The sequence below is a fragment of the Copidosoma floridanum genome, unplaced genomic scaffold (genome assembly GCF_036245765.1).
Source record: "Copidosoma floridanum isolate Cflo_tuat_1 unplaced genomic scaffold, Cflo_Japanese_pri ptg000005l, whole genome shotgun sequence".
Classification (NCBI taxonomy): domain Eukaryota; kingdom Metazoa; phylum Arthropoda; class Insecta; order Hymenoptera; family Encyrtidae; genus Copidosoma; species Copidosoma floridanum.
In genome coordinates this window covers 6,501,453-6,521,434 of record NW_028321882.1, presented here as the reverse complement: position 1 = coordinate 6,521,434, position 19,982 = coordinate 6,501,453, and the positions used below count along the sequence as shown (strand labels likewise).

The window sequence follows — 19,982 nt, the reverse complement described above, 5'->3', positions numbered from 1 at the left end:
AAACACAAAAATACAATAAATTTTTTTTGTAAATTGTTACCGCAGGTGCGCGAGAATTCGTAAGTTTGGTTGACTTACTCGTCACCTGTCGTGCTGTCGACTGACAATAAATTACAACCACAAGCCAGCGCTTATATAGGCGGAGCCGCAAAGGTAGACGGTAAAGGGCGATGAACTCGATCGGGACATTTAAACTTTCGTAGTAAAGGAAGGTATGCTCTATTAAAGGAAAGCACATCCTCCTTTCTATTGATGTTGTGTTTGTCGAGTTTTATATAAAGCATTTCGGAAATAATTCTTTTTTTATAATTGAATTCTTTGTCAAGGATTTTAAAGTTATCCCAATCGAATTCATGGTCAAAATTGATTTGGTGTGCACAAACAACGGAATCGGAGTTTTTACTTTTCATATGTTCACTGATGCAGACCTCCGCCGCTCGCTTTGTTTCACCCACATATGACGCAGGACAATTTTTACAATAAAACTTATATACTACATTTGTCTGTTTATGTTTATTCGTTGTATCTTTTCCTAAGCGGACGATATGCTGCAGTTTATTGTTAATAAGAGGGTAAGTGTGAATATTGTAGGGTTTTAACATGGTTGAAAATTTTTCAAAATTATTGTCAATATATGGTATGCCAATTTTGCAGAGAGGGTAGGTGTTTGTAGTGCTTCTGTTATAATTACTATATTTGTGTCTTTTTAATCTGACCTTTATGTTTTTATTAATAAAGTTAAAAGGGTAATTGTTATTTATCAACAGGTTTTTCACCCTAGCAATATTCACACCGTGAAAACGTGTACTGGCAAGTAAGATCGCCCTATCAACCAAATTAAAAACAATATTTCTCTTATAGCTAACTGGATGACCAGAAAAATAATTTAAGATTCGTCCGGAAGAAGTAGGTTTTTCAAACCGGTCAAAATTAAAATAATTAGAATTTCTTATAATCATCAAGTCTAAAAAGCTGAGTTTCTTGTCAATCTCCATTTCATATGTAAATTGTAGTTTGGGATGATATGAATTAAAAATATTTAAGATTTGGTCAATATGGTCAACATTAATAAAAAGTAATACATTATTCACGTAACGAAAATAAAAAGATGAAATAATATTATAGTTATTTTTAAAGATGGAGAGACAATCATTTTCCAGGTCGTCCATTACAAGGTCAGCAAACAAAGGTGAAATAGGAGAACCCATTGGCGTGCCGAAAATTTGTTGATAAAAAATGTTGTCAAAAGTAAAAAAAGTAATATTGAACAAAAATTCTGTACATTGTCGAATTTCATCAACCGGGATTCGACATTTATTCATTATGGTCACAATACGTCGATCGATGCTCCGTAGTACCAACTCTAGAGGAATATTAGTAAATAGGGAGCTGACATCTAAAGACATTAGTCTGTAATTAGTAGTGGGTTTTATATTTTTTAGTTTGTTTTTTAATTCAAAGCTATTATTAATGTGTGATATTGGAACGTTGACTGACTTCTTGAGTTCATCGTAAATTACTTTTGCTAAATATGTAGGGCTATTGATAAGAGAGACGATAGGACGTAAAGGGGCATCGACCTTGTGAATTTTCGGCAAGCCATAACATTTAGCTAGAGTTGTATCTGTGAGCGACAAAGCGTTGGGATGGTATGTTCTAGAAAGGAAGCCGTTAGAGTTGAGATTCTTTAAAATGTCAGAGGTTCTCTTTTGTAGAGAGTTTAATGGGTTTTTTGAAATAATTTTATACGTCGATTTATCAGACAGTAAATTATGCATTCTTTCCGTATATTCACTTTTTTTGAGACAAACCATAACGTTGCCTTTGTCAGCAGAGGTGAAAAATATATCGGGATTTTTGTTTAGAAAATTTTTTGTTGATTTTAAATTTTTTGCATATTGGCGGTCCTTTCTAGAAATAGCTGGCTTTTGTTTACAAGCATTAACTAAATATTAAGATTATTTGTCACGGATTTTAGTCTTTACTCGATCGTTCGTATCGAGGTGTGAGAGACCAACTTCTAGGTTTTACCAAATCTTAAATATTTTTAATTCATATCATCCCAAACTACAATTTACATATGAAATGGAGATTGACAAGAAACTCAACTTTTTAGACTTGACGATAATAAGAAATTCTAATTATTTTAATTTTGACTGGTTTGAAAAACCTACTTCTTCCGGACGAATCTTAAATTATTTTTCTGGTCATCCAGTAAGCTATAAGAGAAATATTGTTTTTAATTTGGTTGATAGGGCGATCTTACTTGCCAGTACACGTTTTTACGGTGTGAATATTGCTAGGGTGAAAAACCTGTTGATAAATAACAATTACTCTTTTAACTTTATTAATAAAAACATAAAGGTCAGATTAAAAAGACACAAATATAGTAATCATAACAGAAGCACTACAAACACCTACCCTCTCTGCAAAATTGGCATACCATATATTGACAATAATTTTGAAAAATTTTCAACCATGTTAAAACCCTACAATATTCACACTTACCCTCTTATTAACAATAAACTGCAGCATATCGTCCGCTTAGAAAAAGATACAACGAATAAACATAAACAGACAAATGTAGTATATAAGTTTTATTGTAAAAATTGTCCTGCGTCATATGTGGGTGAAACAAAGCGAGCGGCGGAGGTCTGCATCAGTGAACATATGAAAAGTAAAAACTCCGATTCCGTTGTTTGTGCACACCAAATCAATTTTGACCATGAATTCGATTGGGATAACTTTAAAATCCTTGACAAAGAATCCAATTATAAAAAAAGAATTATTTCCGAAATGCTTTATATAAAACTCGACAAACACAACATCAATAGAAAGGAGGATGTGCTTTCCTTTAATAGAGCATACCTTCCTTTACTACGAAAGTTTAAATGTCCCGATCGAGTTCATCGCCCTTTACCGTCTACCTTTGCGGCTCCGCCTATATAAGCGCTGGCTTGTGGTTGTAATTTATTGTCAGTCGACGGCACGACAGGTGACGAGCAAGTCAACCAAACTTACGAATTTTCGCGTACCTGCGGTAACAATTTACAAAAAAAATTTATTGTATTTTTGTGTTTGAGCCTTCCAGATCACTCATTGGGTGTTTTTAATTTTAATTTTGTAGCCTGATGAGGCTGACGCATATTGTCAGCGAAACGTTGCGCATCAATAAATCAACGCAGGAAAATGTAAATACACTTTACTTGTATTTATTTATTTTCTTACATTTCACCCCCAACGGATCACTGATCACTTTGAATTTCCTATATTCTTTATTAGTTAGCATTGACATCTTTTCTCCTACAGGTGTCGTTATTTTTAATTTCTGCATGAAGCGAATGTCTTTTCTTCGCTGGTATTGGCGCTTGCATCTTTTTCCTAAGTATTACCGTAATAGCTAAAAACGTCTTAGCGATTGTTCTTCTTAAGATTTTTTGTAAGTCAACATGTTGCAAAAGTGCTTATTTATTAGGAAATTTTTCGCCATACACGCTAATATTATTATGCTCGGCGTGTCTATTATCGTTGACAAGATATTTGAAAAATACATTATGAGTACGTTTCTTAATATGACGCCATTTTTTTGTTTGATATTTTTTGTCGTTGTTTTTTGGTCTGTTTCGCCAATCTTATAAGAAACCACTACTGCACATCCACTTCCTATATCAAAGGTTTAGTAACTGGTCTACAGACTGCACTACTGCTGAAAAATTTTTTGGTCCACACGTACGTCATATATTTAATTTTTTTTATAAGCCAAATTAACGCTCGTATTAAGTTACCGAGGGAATTTACACCTGAAAGCTAGCGTGAGAGGTCTCTTGGCAAGTAAGCACGAACTATACGAGAAGTGCAGCAAATTAGCTGTTTTATCTACGTAAAATAATAAGCATATTTATTTATAAATCTTTAAATAAGTGAACCTCCATTTCATCATAAAGTTTATCAAAGAAATAAGTTAAAATCTTGATCTTATAGTTAATCGAAAAGGTGTATTTTCAAGAGTTACCCACGGTTAGTAGTAGCAAAACTTCTGTCAGTTATTATAGTTTATCTTAGCTGCGATGATTTTGTCATATCTGGAATTGAAACAAATATAGTTTCAGGACTTTCACTCTATACATACATGCTGTTTTTGTATAGTATAGTTTTATACGTCCGGGTACAAAAAGGTACACTCCTCCAGGAAAACTAGAGTGACTGACAGAGAAACGTTACCTATGAATTGCTTTTCCAAGAAATATTTTTTGGTTAACTATTAAATTGAAATTTTAAATAAGTCCTCTTACTAATTGGATGAAAAAGTCAGTGCTAGATTATTTAGGGTTTCGTAGATAAATGAACTTATTTTATTTACACGTAACAGCTGATTTGATGCACCTCTTATATAGTTCGTATGTACGTGCTGAGAGGGTGCTCACACTTGCATTTCAGTAAAAATGTACTTGCGCTACTGCGAGTCAGAAGTAGATCACTGCAAGGCCTACAATTACGTGGCTATACGTAAAATTTCAATTCTTCTTGGAATCCTGGTTTTTATCAAGCAATCATCATGCCAAGTAAGTGTTATTATTTCTTATTCAGAACCTATTTAAAGCATTTAAATATATTTATTATAAGTATCCAATTTTTTGGTTCTCAAGTCACGTACACGTATGCAATGTGGTGTAAAAGTGTCTTTAAGACATAACCTAAAAAATATGTTTTGTTTAATGATTACCGAAAATTTCGCCTGCGTTTCCCTATTATTGATTTCTTTTTACTTTTTACCAAATGATATAGAAACACACAATGAAGTAAGGGTGTACCCGCCGCAGATTCAGCTTCAAAATGATGAATGAAAAATTAATAAATTTTTAGACATTATTAGTGGCGTGCAGCTTGTGTTAATAAATGTTCCCTAAGTCTCCATATTTTTCAGTCATTTTCATGATATAACACATAAAATTCATGATTCCAGATGACAAAGATCGTTGGAACTTGTCACTCTACTACACTATCATTCTAACTATACTACTATAATCTTAGTTCAATCGTTTTCTGAGCTCAAACATATTTTTCACGCCCATACACTTAAATTAATCCTTAAACTCCTATATCTCAAGAAAAATAAAATTTTTATGATCTTAAGAATTGTAGAGTGCCTTTTTCATTTCTTGTTAAAGCGCTTAAAGCATTTGAATTGAAAACAAAAAAAAGGAAAAACTTTTTATCTCCGGTGTATGCAACGTTGCAACTTTTAGAGTTATGGGTGCTCTGGGTCGTTCAGTTAAGGGCATTTTTTGTATTCATCATTATTCTTGTGATTAAAAAGTTCACTGGATTGTTCAGCTTAGGGTGCCTATTTTTTTAACTATTTATTTAATAATTAAAAATTGCCGTAGGAAATTCGATCACAGTTGCATGTTGTATTTATTGTTTATTTAAAACACAGGTGAACGTTTTATATAAAAAAAAAACGCGGAAAACGCTAGAGTGCTCTGGAAATTTTTCAGGTCACTGATTACGGTGAGTGGGTTTTTTAACCATTCTCACATTAGGTTTAAGGTCATTTAAAAGTCAAAGTGACTTGATGGGACCGAAAAAATCTAAAAAAATCATGCGTAGGTTTTTGAGGTCCCTAAATACGATTCCGTAGATTACTTGGCCTTCCGCTTTTGTTCAAAGTCATTTGAAGGTCATTTTTAAGTCAAATTAACGTATTTCCACGAAAATATCTGCAAAAAATTTTTGCGTATGTTTTTAAGGCCTCTAAATTCTATTTTGTAGTTTGTCTGGCCTGAAAATTTTAAGAAAGATCATATGAAGGTCTTTTTAAGGTCATTTAAAGGTCATTTAAAGGTCAAAAAGACTTGATACGACCAAAAAAGTCTGAAAAATATTATGCAGACGTTTTTGAGGTCCCTGAATACGATTTCGTAGTTTGTTTGGCTGTTTACCTTTGTTTAAGGTCATTTTAAGGTCATTTTAAGGTCAAATTAATACATTTTCACTAAAATATCTGCAAAAAATTTTTGCACATGTTTTTAAGGCTTCTAAGTAAGATTCTGTAATTAGTCTGACCACAAGACTTTTCTCTAACTAAATAGCTCTTATGCGGTGGTCGTCTAAGATATAATCATATGGTAAATCACTTATACGGAATCCTTAGAATCATACTGTGTATATTTTGTAAGTTTTTGAAACCTATAAAGTCGACACCTTGGGTAGTAATGGAATGTAGCAATGTTTTCAATGCACAGTGCTTGTGTTTAGACAAGCCTAATTAAAATTTTATATTAAGCTCTGTTCTTGCTTTTAGCCTTACCCAAAATCAATGACGTAGACGAGGCAAATTTCTGAACCCTTTGGGGTGCTTTATTTTTGTGTGTCCCCTTGCCTCTCACGTTGGGGTACTACTTTAATAAGTACGCTTTCGTTTTAAATAATCTTCTTTTTGTTTTTTTTTACGATCTTAATTGGAATCACGCTTAAGGTTCCAGCAATAATCTGCTAACATATTTATCCTCTAGACACCTTGAAACCTGTTTTCAAATTTACTCAAGTCTTGATGCATCCTTTTTTCATGCTCTTCACTAAAATCTCCAAGATTTCCAGGGAACCAATCAAGGTGTGAATCGAGAAAATGTAGTTTTAAGCTCATTAAATACCCCATTTCTTTGTAATTTTTTTATAAGTTTTCAACAATACTTTTATAATTAGGGTCTTTATGATTGCCAAGAAATTTAGTCGATACCTCTCTGAATTTTCTTTATGCTGCTTTCTCTGTTATATTTATTTTTCTTCCAAATATCTCATTTCTCACGAGGTCTCTTATTCATGGCCCAGTAAATATTCCCTCTCTGATTTTAGCTTCGGAAAGATAGGGTAGTACTTTTAAAAAATGCATGAACAGAGGACTTTCGTTAATGCCCATGGCCTTCACCAGTTGTTTTGCAAGACCAAGTTTCATATGCAAAGGGGAAAGTAGGACTTTATTGGTTGATATTAAACTTGGACCTATAATGTTTTTTTTTCCTGGAATTAATTCCTTTCTTAATGGCCAGTCTTTTTTTACATAATGTTTATCTCAATTCCAACTATTTTACTTAGAGATAAGACAGGAAAAAGAAATGTTCCCTTTTTGCTGACCCAGTAATATTGTAAAAATCTTTAAGTCTCCACATAGTTGACTGGTTGATATAGTTTACCACTGGTTTTGATCGTTTTTTAATTTTTGCAAAAGAAACTCCAAATTATGATATTCTTTATCTTGTACAAAAAATGAGCTGTTGGTAAAAGGGCATAAACGTTGCTGTCATGTAACAGTATAGCTTTTAGGCTTCTTTTAGAAGAATTTATGAACAGTCGCCAATTACTTGCTATGTGCTCTACACCGTATTTTTGCACTAATCCTTCAACATTACGGCAGTAGACTAGATTTTTCATTTTGGTAAAATACTTCCTGAAAGAACGTTCTCTCGAACGATAGAAAGGAATTCTTGTTTCTTTTGATAGACACTTTTTTTGCTTCAGCCTAGATGCTAAAAGCTCCGATTTATCTTTTGAGAGTCCTAAGTTCCTGCAGAGATTGCTAAATTCGTTTTAATTAAACGTTTTGTCTTTCGATGTACTTTCTTCGTTATCTGATTCTGATGTGCTAAAATTTTCACTTTCTTGAAGTTCGACTATTTTATCTGGCATATCTTCATCAATCACCGTCTCTTATTCTGATTCATTAATCTCCATGATGTGATCAGAATCTGTGTCAATAAAAACTGGTAAAGTTACAGATGTTTTTCGTGCATAAGATGTAGGATTCTTATTTCTTCGTTTGCATCCTTTCAAATTTGTTAAATAGAAGTAACAGCCAGTGGTATGATCTATTGGTAATGTCCATATCATTGGCTGAGAAAATACTTTCTTAATAATTCTGTTATTAAAACGTTGTGGCATTTATGATATATAGAGTTTGGTGTACATACGTTATCCAATGATATTAAAACATTATAAATTTTGCAATATTTTTCTTTCAATAAATTTAAAAATGTGATTCTATTTTGTGGAGTATACTCCCCAAAAACAACACAGAAATAATTGAGTTTCATGAAACATAATGAATATTTTGGAGCATTAGACTCTACGGAGGCGAATTTTCCCACCAATGAACAGCTGCGGTCGCATAATGACGATGCCTGTGGGCCCGCTTTCCCACCCTGACCAGCCACCAATTCTGGATTTTCGTGATCCTGTCTCGTAAGTTTTTTACGAGTAGTTTCCATAACGGCATGTATGCCGTAACTCAAGGACTTTGCCAGATAGTGAGACAACTCCGTTGCCCACCGTCACCACGTAAAGGTGTCCTGGGGGCAACTACATCTATATATTAGATTTCAAAACAAGACTAAGCTAGATTTATAAGAAATAAGAAAAAACTTTAAATATATACTGTAAGATTAGAAGGACTTCTTATGAGCGAGTATCTATATCACCTAAGGCATCAACAAATTTTAAAAAATCTGGTCAGAGACACCAGAAAAATTGTATACATAATGTGATTCTAATACACCTGGCATATACACCAGTTCTACATCGAAAAAACTGAATTTAAGAACTACGGAGTAAGCTTTATTTTTGTAAGAAACTACGAACTCATACTCAGAAATCTCAAAATCATATGCATGAACTTTTCGCAAAAGTTTTGGTCAAAATATGTCTATGTGACCTTAAAATGACCTTGAAATTGTACGATTGATTTTTCTCAGATTTTTTTGGTCACATTAAGTCACTTTGACCTTCAAATGACCAGTAAATGACCTTAAAAAGACCTTTATATGATCTTTATCAAACTTTTCTAGCCAGACAAACTACAAAATAGAATTCAGATGCCTTAAAAACATGCGCAAAAATTTTTTGCAGATATTTTCGTGAAAATATGTTGATTTGACTATAAAATGACCTTAGAATAATCTTTAACAAAGGCGAAAAGCCAAGTGAACTACGAAATTGAATCGAAAAACCCCTAGAGCACTGTAGCGTTTTTTGTGTTTTTCCTAGTATCAAATGTTGACCTGTGTTATTGAAGAGCGCACTGGGCCGTTTGGCTAAAGGGGCATAATGTGTAAACTATTTGTTAAATACTTAGGATGTGCAATCAATTGTTTGATAACTGGCACACGTAGTAAAGTCCATGTTTTTATTCCTTGAAATTCGATTGTTCGTTCTGCTTAAGGTGGTCTGCTGTAATAATTATTTATTGAATGATTAGGAAGCGTACTAGGTCATTTAGTTCAAAGTGCCTGTTTTATCGCTTCCTTATTTAATAATACATGACTCTGCTGGCTTATTGGGCTAACTTTTTTTGAGTTTCATCATTTGTACAGCATATTTGATTTCAAGAGTGAGCCTTATAATTTTACCAACAATATAGGTCCTACGAAAGTATGACCCCTCATAAGAGAAGTATGTAATAAATAAAAGCGTAAGTGATCTAATAAATTAAGTTAAAAAAAAATGGTTCTTTTTAATGTGAAATTATTTTTGCAATGGTATATTTTTCGAACAAGAGACGATTTTTACTAAACGTATAAACTGATTATTGTTTTGGAATTTGCTAATTAAATCTAATGTTCATGTTAAAAAAAAAATTAAATGAATGAACAACTTATTTTAGTTTAAAAAAAGCATTGAAAAATTAAAAAATTAAAAAATCTTGTTGCAATAACTTAAATTTAAAAGAATACCTAATTTAGCAATAGAAAATTATAATATAATTTTGATTTAAATTGAAAAAAAAAGTCTTACGTTTAATGAAACAACGCACGAAGAAAATATTTAATAAGTTTGATTTTTCCGATGTACGCAATCAAAGTACACTGTAAACTTTAGTATCATTGACCTATATCTTGTTATTTGAGTTAATGAAAATTTTTTATTCTAAACTATTAACTTCAAAGTTACTAAAATTTCTAGAATTATTACAGTTAATTTTCCACTTTATAATTTTTGAAAAGCATTTTGAAGTATCCTGGATATAAGGAAATCATGTATGCACGTACATTTTTAAAGCACCAGACTTACACACAATCATGGTAATTTGCTTCAATTTATTAGTATATCTAAGTTAAGGCATGTATGATATAGGCTTCGAGACAAAACAGCTAGATTTTAAGCCAAAAACGTCGAGATAAGACTAATTAAGATAAGACTAAAAAAAAAGTTTCAGTATTGTTAAGTCTTAAGATCTTAAAAATTTTATTAAACTTATAAGAGCTTTGAAAATCTCTAAAAAAAGCTAAAAATTTTAGTCATTAAAATAAATAGTCACATATAAGATGTTTTTCTAAATTTAACTGGCGTAACTTCGATTCTTTACGACCTTATTTATAGAGCTGTTATTATTTTTGACACAACTCATAGTGCTATGATTTTCCTTAGTGGAACTTAAAGTGCTGTGATTCTTTTCATCGCAACTTGTATCGTTGTGATTCTTTTCGATGGAACCTATGCGTTGCGATTTTTTTTGACAGAACCTATAGCGCTGTGATTCTTTTTGATGCAACTCATAGCACTGTTATTCTTTTCAACGCAACTTGTGTCATTGTGATTTTTTTCGATTAAACCTATGTGCTGTGCCTCTTTTCGACACAACCTATGGTACCGTGATTCTTTTTGACTCAACTTATTGTGCTGTGATCGTTTTTAACGCAACCTATATATTTTATAGCGTTGTGACTTTTTTCGACCGAAAATATGGCGCTGTGACTTTTTCGACCGAAAATATGGCGCTGTAATTCTTTTCGACCCAACTCAATATCCTGTTGTTGTTTTCGATGCAACCTATATAATATAGCATTGTGATTGTTTTTAACCAAAACTAGAGTGCTGTGATTCTTTTCGACCCAACTGATTGCGATGTGACTGTTTTTGACGCAACAAGTATCGCTCTGATTCTTTTTGTTGTAGCCATACTGCTGTGATTCTTTTTATTTAACCAGTGCCGTGAGATAGCTTTCGTGTTATATCAGAGTTGTTATAGTCTTCCATCGAGGCATCAATTTATGAAGTAAAAAGAAATTATTATAATCTGCAGAAGTAATAAGACTGATTTTTCTTTAGTGAAGATCGTTGCCACAGTGTTCATAAAGAAAAAGTTAGTTACGCATTTACATAAACGAAATATTATTTAAGAAATTCATATTGATTCATTCATTGAGGATACTTATTTATGATACAATTTTTAGACTGTTACTTGCCCAAATAAGAAAAAAATGTAATTTACAATGCAATGTGAAGAATAAATGATGTATTCTTTATTATTTTCCTTAATTTTATAAATTTTATTCCTTTTTAATGATAGTCTTGAATACTACATTAACTGAGGTATGACTACTACCTGTCTGTATACCTAAGTGAAAAATACTCAATTATCCTAATGCCAGAGGTGGCCCAACCCATACCATACTGTATCACTATGACGATCGACATGCTGTTTTCATAAAAATTCTGTTTTTATTAATTACGTTCACATTTAATTTTTCAAATAATAATAGGGGCTAACATTATTTTTTTATAATATTTTTCTTTGAGATTATCTTTTTCTAAATAATAATTTTAAAACAGTTATGTAATAAATGCTTCGACTGCTAAGGGAACTAGGAGTACTCCACCCCCTCCCCTATCAGTATTTTGACGGTTTAAGCTAGTTACTTAAAGTTTATAACCTTAGAAAAAAGTTAACAAATTGAGTAACTTGGATTTGTTTATGTTGTTAATTATTTTGTTTTGATGTAGGGTAGTTCGATCGATTTAAATAAAAATTTTTATCGAAGATTGGTACACGCTTATATCTTTCAATTTGATTATCTTTGATTAAATTAGGTTTTGCAATGCTACTTGTTTTAAAGTTACATTTATTTGTTGTAAATGAATGATTTAAAACCGTATGGTGAGAGATGGACGTAAATGTATGTAACCAAATAGTTAATTTTCTTACAAAGAGAAGAACTGAAATTTATACGCAAACGTCTTATGATTCCTCAAAGGATAGCCGAGAGGACGCAAAGGTGTCGTTACCTTTGTTTAAGAAATAGTAGATGTACTCTGCAATTGTTACCTGCAGTTACTTTTTTCATATGTGGCAACAGAAACATTTAGGTAGAGCTAGTATGACTGTTGACTTCTGGTGCTATGTTCTGAAAATCTTCCAGAAGTAAAAACGGCAGGCAATTTTACGTAAAGATAACAACAACTTCTTAGAAACATTCACCGAAACTGTCTTTTTTTTTACTGCTAGTTAGTTTGTGGAACACAGCACACCTTTTTTCTAACAAAAAGTCAATTTTATTCAAGCAAAGATAATAAAATACATTTCTTAATCCATAAAAGGCAAAATCAGTTAGTTTTTCAATGATAAAAACTCACATCCCCCAGTGGTAGTAGGCCCCTCATAAGTCAGGTGGCGTTTGCTTCCATGTAGTAGTTACTAGTATTTTCGTAAGAGATCAGTGATTACCATCTGAACTAAAGGTGTCAATAATAATTTTTTGAATGATGAGAAATACACAGTTAACCAACAATCTTCGGTTAGAAAAATTACGTAAACAATAGTTTCAAACTTGAATATACAAATTTTAAATAATAATCTCTTATTTTTAAATAAGCTTTTATTTTTGATCTAGCACTTTATATGCACCTTACAATATACATGTTAGGAGTGTCATTAATGGCCAAGAGGTTAAGACAGCATGAATCAGTTTGATCTCATGTTTTTGATTCTGGAGAGCAGTCTTGTTACAATTTTTTTTGAAGCCATATCTTGCTATAAATAAATTGTTCAAATCATATTCGACTTCCTTATAATAAGTAAAAGAAATCTTCCTACTTAAAAAAAACTCTGAATTCCGATCAGTTTCGCTACTGCTTTTGGCTGATGCCAATAAAAAACTTATACTAACATAAATTTTTGTAGTTTTATGAAATAAGTATAACTTATTTATTATAAGCGTTACCAAATATAAATTGACAAGAAGGTAGCAATCATTTTCATGAGTATATGACACATCTCACTAATATAAAGTGAAGCCGCTCAAACCGTTGCAATCACTTAACACGAAAACTACTCAACCGATCTTACTGAGATTTTGCATAGTGATTCTTGACACATCCTTGATGGTCTTAGTATAGTTTTTATCTTGCAAAAATGAATAACAATAGAAATAAACAAGCTAAAGCTTTTTAGAAAAATGCTATCTTTTTACTTCAGCTCAGTAGAATTCACTAGGTGGCGTAGAAGTAGAATCAAAGCTACCTGCAATAGATATAAATAAGTCTGGTCATTGTATCCCCAAGCAAAGTATCCAATATCAAAGTCGTTTACGAACAGGGTATGAAGCGTAGAGCTGCGAGTCATGCAGCTGAGTATCCCGGCTACTGACAACTCTGTTCTCTAATGGTTAAGTGACTTACGTCGACCTCCATCCTAAACCACCATCATTAACAAATGCCACCAATGCAAATTCGTTCCAAACGCTAAAGTTACCGGCGTAATACCAGAGTACAATCAGCCCTAGTAATTTAGGATTTCAAAGCGGTACTTACAACTGATCTGGTCCAACCAGAGCAGGTTTTGCTACAACAGCAAGCCAGAGAAAATAACTCTGAGTTTGGGCAGCCATGATTGCCTCCTTAGTTTCTATTATACTTTTACTTGAAGCACAGTGTGTATAACTGGTAACTAGTTACTATAACACTAGTGTGTATAACTTGAAGCATAGTAGGAGTAGCCTGACTTTTTTTGTTGAAGGGGTGAAAGTCTTGTGACTTACTATCAATGCTCAGAGAATGTTAAAATTTTTTGTATAAATCGTTAAGTATTTGATATTCCTGTTAACGCTCAAGTCTGAGCCTTTTTTTGAAGATGGCGTTATAGTTAATTTCAAAATTAAAAAACAAAAAATTTAACGATTGGTCTACAAATAATTTTTCTTGCAACATTCACAAATTTGAATACCTCGGCTTTTTTCCCTGAAACTAAACGATACAGGATGGTTCTAATAGATACAGCGTTCAAATGTGCACGTGATTGTATTTAAAATTATGTAAAAAATAAGTTAATAATACCTGTATTGCAAGTAAACATCATTTTTCCTGCATTTAAGTCATTATTTTGGATGTCTCGTAATGTCACAGAATATTTTAAAAAATAAGTGCATTTAAAAATAACCACTTTTACTTCTTATAGGGTGCACTGACATACATTTATATTTATTTAAAGTTAAAAGATACCGACATTTTCTGGAAATTTTTTTGGCTGAATACAAACAAATATTGTAACAAAGAGAAACGCAACTTGTGTCAGTCACATAACCTCTTACACGTGTGGTGTGTACGACTTTGTAACAAAGCGTGCCCATGGAAAGAGACGTACAACCACAACAGAAGATTTCAAACGGAGTTCCCATATAGCATGTTAAAAAATCATTTAAGTAACTTTGCGACACAACACCTAAAGAGTTCATGGAAATATTCTTTAATTATAAATACTTTCCAAAGCAGCAGTAATTACTTTAAACATTATTTTTACGTAACTTGGCATCAAAGTAAGCAATACAAATTTTTTTATTAGGCTCTTGAGATAATTGTTACAAACTTTTAATAACGTTTAAACTGTTTTATTATTACTTCTAGGTATGTTCAGCATAAAGGTCGATTTTCTCTTATCTGAAAAGAGTATTAAGTTAAACTGTACTTTATTCGGGAGATGTTAATTGAAAGAAATTGAATGTAGTAATTTGGCATAATTAGGAGTTTTGATCTTACAAGGCTAATAGAAACTTATTTTGTACTGAATATGTCATATAATTTTAAAATAAGGCACCAGATATGATTCTAGCGCTGTCTAAGGATAAAGTTACTAGTAAGATTTTATCGCATTTTGATGCCCAGATGCAGTTAATAATGCGAATTTTACCAACGCATCCCAAATCAAAGGGAGCCAGAAAACTAACGGAAGTAATTAATCACTATCTTATAAGTTGCATACTGCAGTCTCAAGGAGACCAAGTTCCAAGTACCGGGTAAGCCTTTAAAGTTCGTTCGTTTTTTAAGTATTATTTATTGTAATTATATGAGAAAATTTTAAGGTTATTAGGATATGAAAGAGTCTTTCTCAGTGTTTGCAGTGCGAATGATATTGAATTGGTAAGGGTTCTCGTGTTTGCTCAAAAACGCTTTTCTTTTTTTTACATTTTTCAACCTTATTCTTAAAGTGTGCTTTTTTTAGAAATCTATAATTATCGTGTTGATATTATTACATGTGTTGCAAAAAATCGTTGTATTCTGCTCAGAGAAAAAGTGTTTACTGAAAATATAAACAGAGATACGTATTCAAAAGTATTAATTGTGATGTGTCAAATCTTGCTCGCCTTGCAGTCAGCAGCAAGACACTGTACATCTAATATTTATTAATAATTATCCTTAAGGGCCAGTAGGATAGGTGAATAGCTGGCATTCAAACACCTACAATTAAGGAAAACACATCTATTTATATACAAAGATAATGCGTTTATTCTGACAATAACTATGCATGACATACAAAAGAATGTCAACGTCCAGCCATCCGACAAGACCTATCAACTAACAACTCGGCCCTGTGGGTCCGGCAGTTGCTGTTCGGCACAGTGCTCTCACGGTAGGGACAGGATTAAGGGACACAGGCCTACCGTTAACACTCCTATGGCGAGGTACACCGCAACTTGACCACGGGCTCTGGGAGATCCGTCTGGCAGGTATCAGCACTCGGATGGCACGAGTTCCAGCAGAAGCCGCGTGTATACGCCTGAAACCGGTCGGGTCAGCAAAAGGTAGCCGTGGCTGCGTCTCCTGTTGTCGCCTGATACGGAGCTCGCCTCACTAGCTTACGCAAAACTCAACCGACGTATATCAGAGTACGACTCTACGGTGAGCAGACAAGAGAGAGAGTGTCTCTCCTCCCGGCCCGCTGATCCGTGCTGCCTTGGCACCTCAGCCACTTACACAGGTGTGTGTTGCGTTGTTACACACACACACACACACCAGGTGTTACCCACAGTCGGGAATCGGTTGTGTTGCCCATAGTAGGGATGGATACCTATGTATGGGTTTGGGATAAGGGAGGGGTAGTGCGCACTGTACCGCCTCTCCTCCTGTCTGCTATCACAAAACCGGTATTCTGACTGTGACGGTGACTCGTCACGTCACACAATCTATAAGCTGTATTTGTGATATTCTTTCAGAGACATATAAAGATAACAATAACTACATGCACTTTATAATTGGGAATTAAATGTAATATTAATTTAGTGATTCTATCAATCTTCTAACACAGGAGGTGTAAGTCCTCTATGCAAAGAATTATTTAATGGTGTTATACATCTCAATGTATCTCACTTGGTTTTGGCAAAGTCATAGAAGAATGAGAGCAAAAGGTATAAGCCTAACTATTTACGATCTGCTATGACTGCTGTACTCTGCCGACGCTTGTTGCCGGCTTACTTTGCTATTTTAAGCCTGCTTATCCTTTGTGATAACACCTACAAGTAATTTTATGTGTGTACGATAGTTTTAAGTGTATAGATTTTATAAAAGTTTTTAATAAAATACAAATAGACAACTATTTACAACTCATACGAGAAATAACAATAAGTTGTATAATTTTATTGAAATCATTAATTAGTTACTTAACATAAAATCTTTTTTTTCTCTTAAAATTATTTATTAACCAAAATCAACTCTTACAAATGCATCTAGAGTCCATGTAGCAGATCCGACTGTCTCGAATTAAAAGTAATAGTATTAGATATTATAATGTTAGCACTTACAAAAACTTTAAGCTATGTCGCATTAAATTATTTCAAATAAATAAAAATAGAATTTCTAGTAGGTTATATTTTTTAACCTGTCACTTAAGTACAGAAAAAAAAAATTGTGGGACAGAAATCTTTCCAGGTACAATGACACTTTGGACGTAAGGATAACAGATGTAAAATTCAGATTTGTTACTATAAAAATTAATCGGATCCAAAGTCATTGATATAGTTAAATCTGCTAATGAGAAAAAAACAAACCTACCAATAACAAAAATGACAAGAATGTTCAGGAACCTTACAAGTTAGATACAAGGCATAAACAGCTTCTAAAATAACTAATCTACCAACGCTATAACATTTTTAATGTCTGGCCAACATAATTAGCAAATAGTTCTTCAAACCTGCCAGAAGTTGTATAATCCTATTTTTTTTTTTTTAATTAGTTGCTCAAAAAGTAAAAAAAGTGTTCGACTTATAAAAAATCAAGCGCTCTTATTATCCATGTATGACTCTCATTCAGACGATAATAAAAACAAACGGCCCTGCGCAGTAAGTCTTTGACAAAAGATAAATTAAGACAAAAACCTTATAAAACCTACACAGGATAGATGACTAAAAGTTAACAACTTCTTTCCAGACTTCCATAATTATAGTTCCCTTAGCTTGAACAAGAGATTGCTATGATACAAGAAATTTTCGCCCCAGAAGCCTACTTACCGCTACAATAACATACTTTATAGACTTGAGGTTAGTAGTGTGGCATATCTTGAGCAGCTAGAGGCATTTTTATGTTTTGAAATTTATCTTCAATCATCATCATTGTCATTTTAATCATCACCATCATCCTTGTTTTCGTTATGGTCATTATCATTTCCATCGTCATAATTATCATCATTATTATCATCATTATGATTATTATTATCTTTTTTGTCATCATCATCGTTATCCTTATAATAATTATGATTATCGTCATTCAAATCATTGCCACCATCATTATGATTATTTTGTTGAGTGTATTTCACAATATTATTATTATTATTACCATTATAATCTTTATTGTTATTATCATTATCATTAACTTTATCATCAACATCATCATTATTATCATTATGATCATCATTAGCATCATCATCATCATATTTTCATCATTATAATCATCATCATCATCATCATCATTATTATCATCATCATTTTTGATATGCTTTATAGTATCTACGGCTTTGTTTGCACTTGGTGCCAGTCTTACCTGTTTTTTCGTTACTTTCTGATTTCTTTTGAACCCAGGGGTTGTTTTTTACTTCCCATCTTAGAGTCTGCCAGCACTTCTTTTTGCTGTTCTTAGTAGCAGCTGTCATCGTTTTTTGTGTGAGCTGGTACTCGAAGCACCTTTGTCCAGCCTCTGGTCTGTTTCTGGCCCTTTGATAGAGGCATCTGTGTTTCAGACATTGGCATCTCAATTCTGCAGTTTCCTTGTTTTCACCAGTAAGTTGCGTATGCACTTGATGTTATCATAGAACAAATCTTCTGCGTCATCTTTATCGAAGCAGCAGTACTTACACGCAGCCCTCAGTGAATTCCGCATCTTTTGAAGGTACAAACGGAAATACCCATGATTTGAAAAAAATAAGATCAGATAGTCATCTACCTTACCAAGTTTTTGCTCAGTCTGTTTATTAATATTTTTATCAGGAAAGCCATTGATCTACTTTAAGGCTCATTTTACCATGTATGTTGCCAGCATCATAGGTTTTTTTCCGGACGTTTTTCTGGGCCTTCATACTTTCTAGATCCGCATTCGTTAGGTGCTTTAGTCATCGTTCCCTTGAGGAAAGGTCGATAGGAATTACGCTTGCTTTCACCAGTATCGCAGACTTCAAGAGTGTGTGATAGGCACAGGAGATTATTAAGGCTCTTTTGCTCTAAACTTTGATAATTTTCACTTTCTTATTTTTGACGATTGTTTTATCTTTTCATATTTAGGCCCCATACTAAATGAAAGTCTGGGCCACTGACATAAGAAGCCTGTGCTCTGCACATTTAAGAATTCTAACGTTTGGCATGGTTCAGGTAAAAGCCGATACTCTTGCCACCACCTTGTCTGCTGCTTGCCTAAGCTGACTTAAAATTGTAAGCTTTTTATCCACCGTCACCCTTATGTATTTCACAGTAACCTGCGTCATTACTTCTTCTTCTTGTACCTTAAAGTAGATGACAATATCTTTTTTTTTTCGTCGTTAATAAAACCGTTTTCATCTTTGATGTTGCAAATTTAAGCCTGTGGCTCTCCATCCATCGAACCACTCTTCACATAATCTTGTTTAGTCGTATTAAAACAAGTTTTAGTGTGCGTTCAACGATAAGTACAGCAGCATCTTCTGCGTATCCTACCAAAAACGCTCCCTCTTGAATTTTCTGGCAGAGCAGTCCATCGTATGACACGTTCCACGTATCCGATCCAATCAGAGATATGTATATTGCCTCTGCAGGTATTTTCTCCATTCATTTGCCTTCCGTTGTTGTATAGGTCAAGAAGCACTCCTTAAAATAATTTCTTAATATTCTATGGATTATTATTATTATAATTATCTTTATTTGTATTATCACCATGAGCACCATTGTCATTATTTTTATTATAATTATCATATTCATTAGTATTTAAATTATAATAATCACTACCAGAATGGTCATCAATTTTAACATTATTTGTAATATTATTATGATCATCATAACAGTTATTATCGATAAAAATAATTACATGATCATTATTATTACCATTATCATAAGAATTATCATTATAAGCATTATAATTATCATTATATTCTTTGTTATTATTAGAAGCATCATAAGTATCATTGTCACTACTATCATCATTGTCTTAATTATTTACATTATCTTCATTATAACAATCGTTATTATTATTAATTTTATTATTATCTGCATTATTATCAAAACTATTATTATTATTAATACAATTATCCCCGTTATTATCATTATAATTATTATTATTATGATAATTATCATCTAAATAACTATCACTAGAATTACCACCGTCATTTTTTATGTAATAATCATTTTTATAATTATTATTAAAACAATAAGAATTATTTTGATCACTCATCTGATGAACACTATCATCCCATTGTTATCATCATA

At 32.7% G+C, this 19,982-nt stretch overlaps 1 protein-coding gene across 1 annotated transcript in view; it reads right to left on the bottom strand.

Moving 5' to 3' along the window:
* LOC106638276 (fatty acid synthase-like) overlaps nucleotides 1–19,982 on the bottom strand; it is a 1,454,996-nt gene that overhangs the window by 1,320,089 nt on the left and 114,925 nt on the right. The window contains exons 3-4 of the mRNA XM_089598131.1: nucleotides 16,838–16,846; nucleotides 3,294–3,300 (exon numbers count right to left, since the gene is read on the bottom strand). Of these exons, the coding sequence (XP_089454257.1) occupies nucleotides 3,294–3,300; nucleotides 16,838–16,846 (16 nt within the window). The remainder of the gene's footprint in view (nucleotides 1–3,293; nucleotides 3,301–16,837; nucleotides 16,847–19,982) is intronic.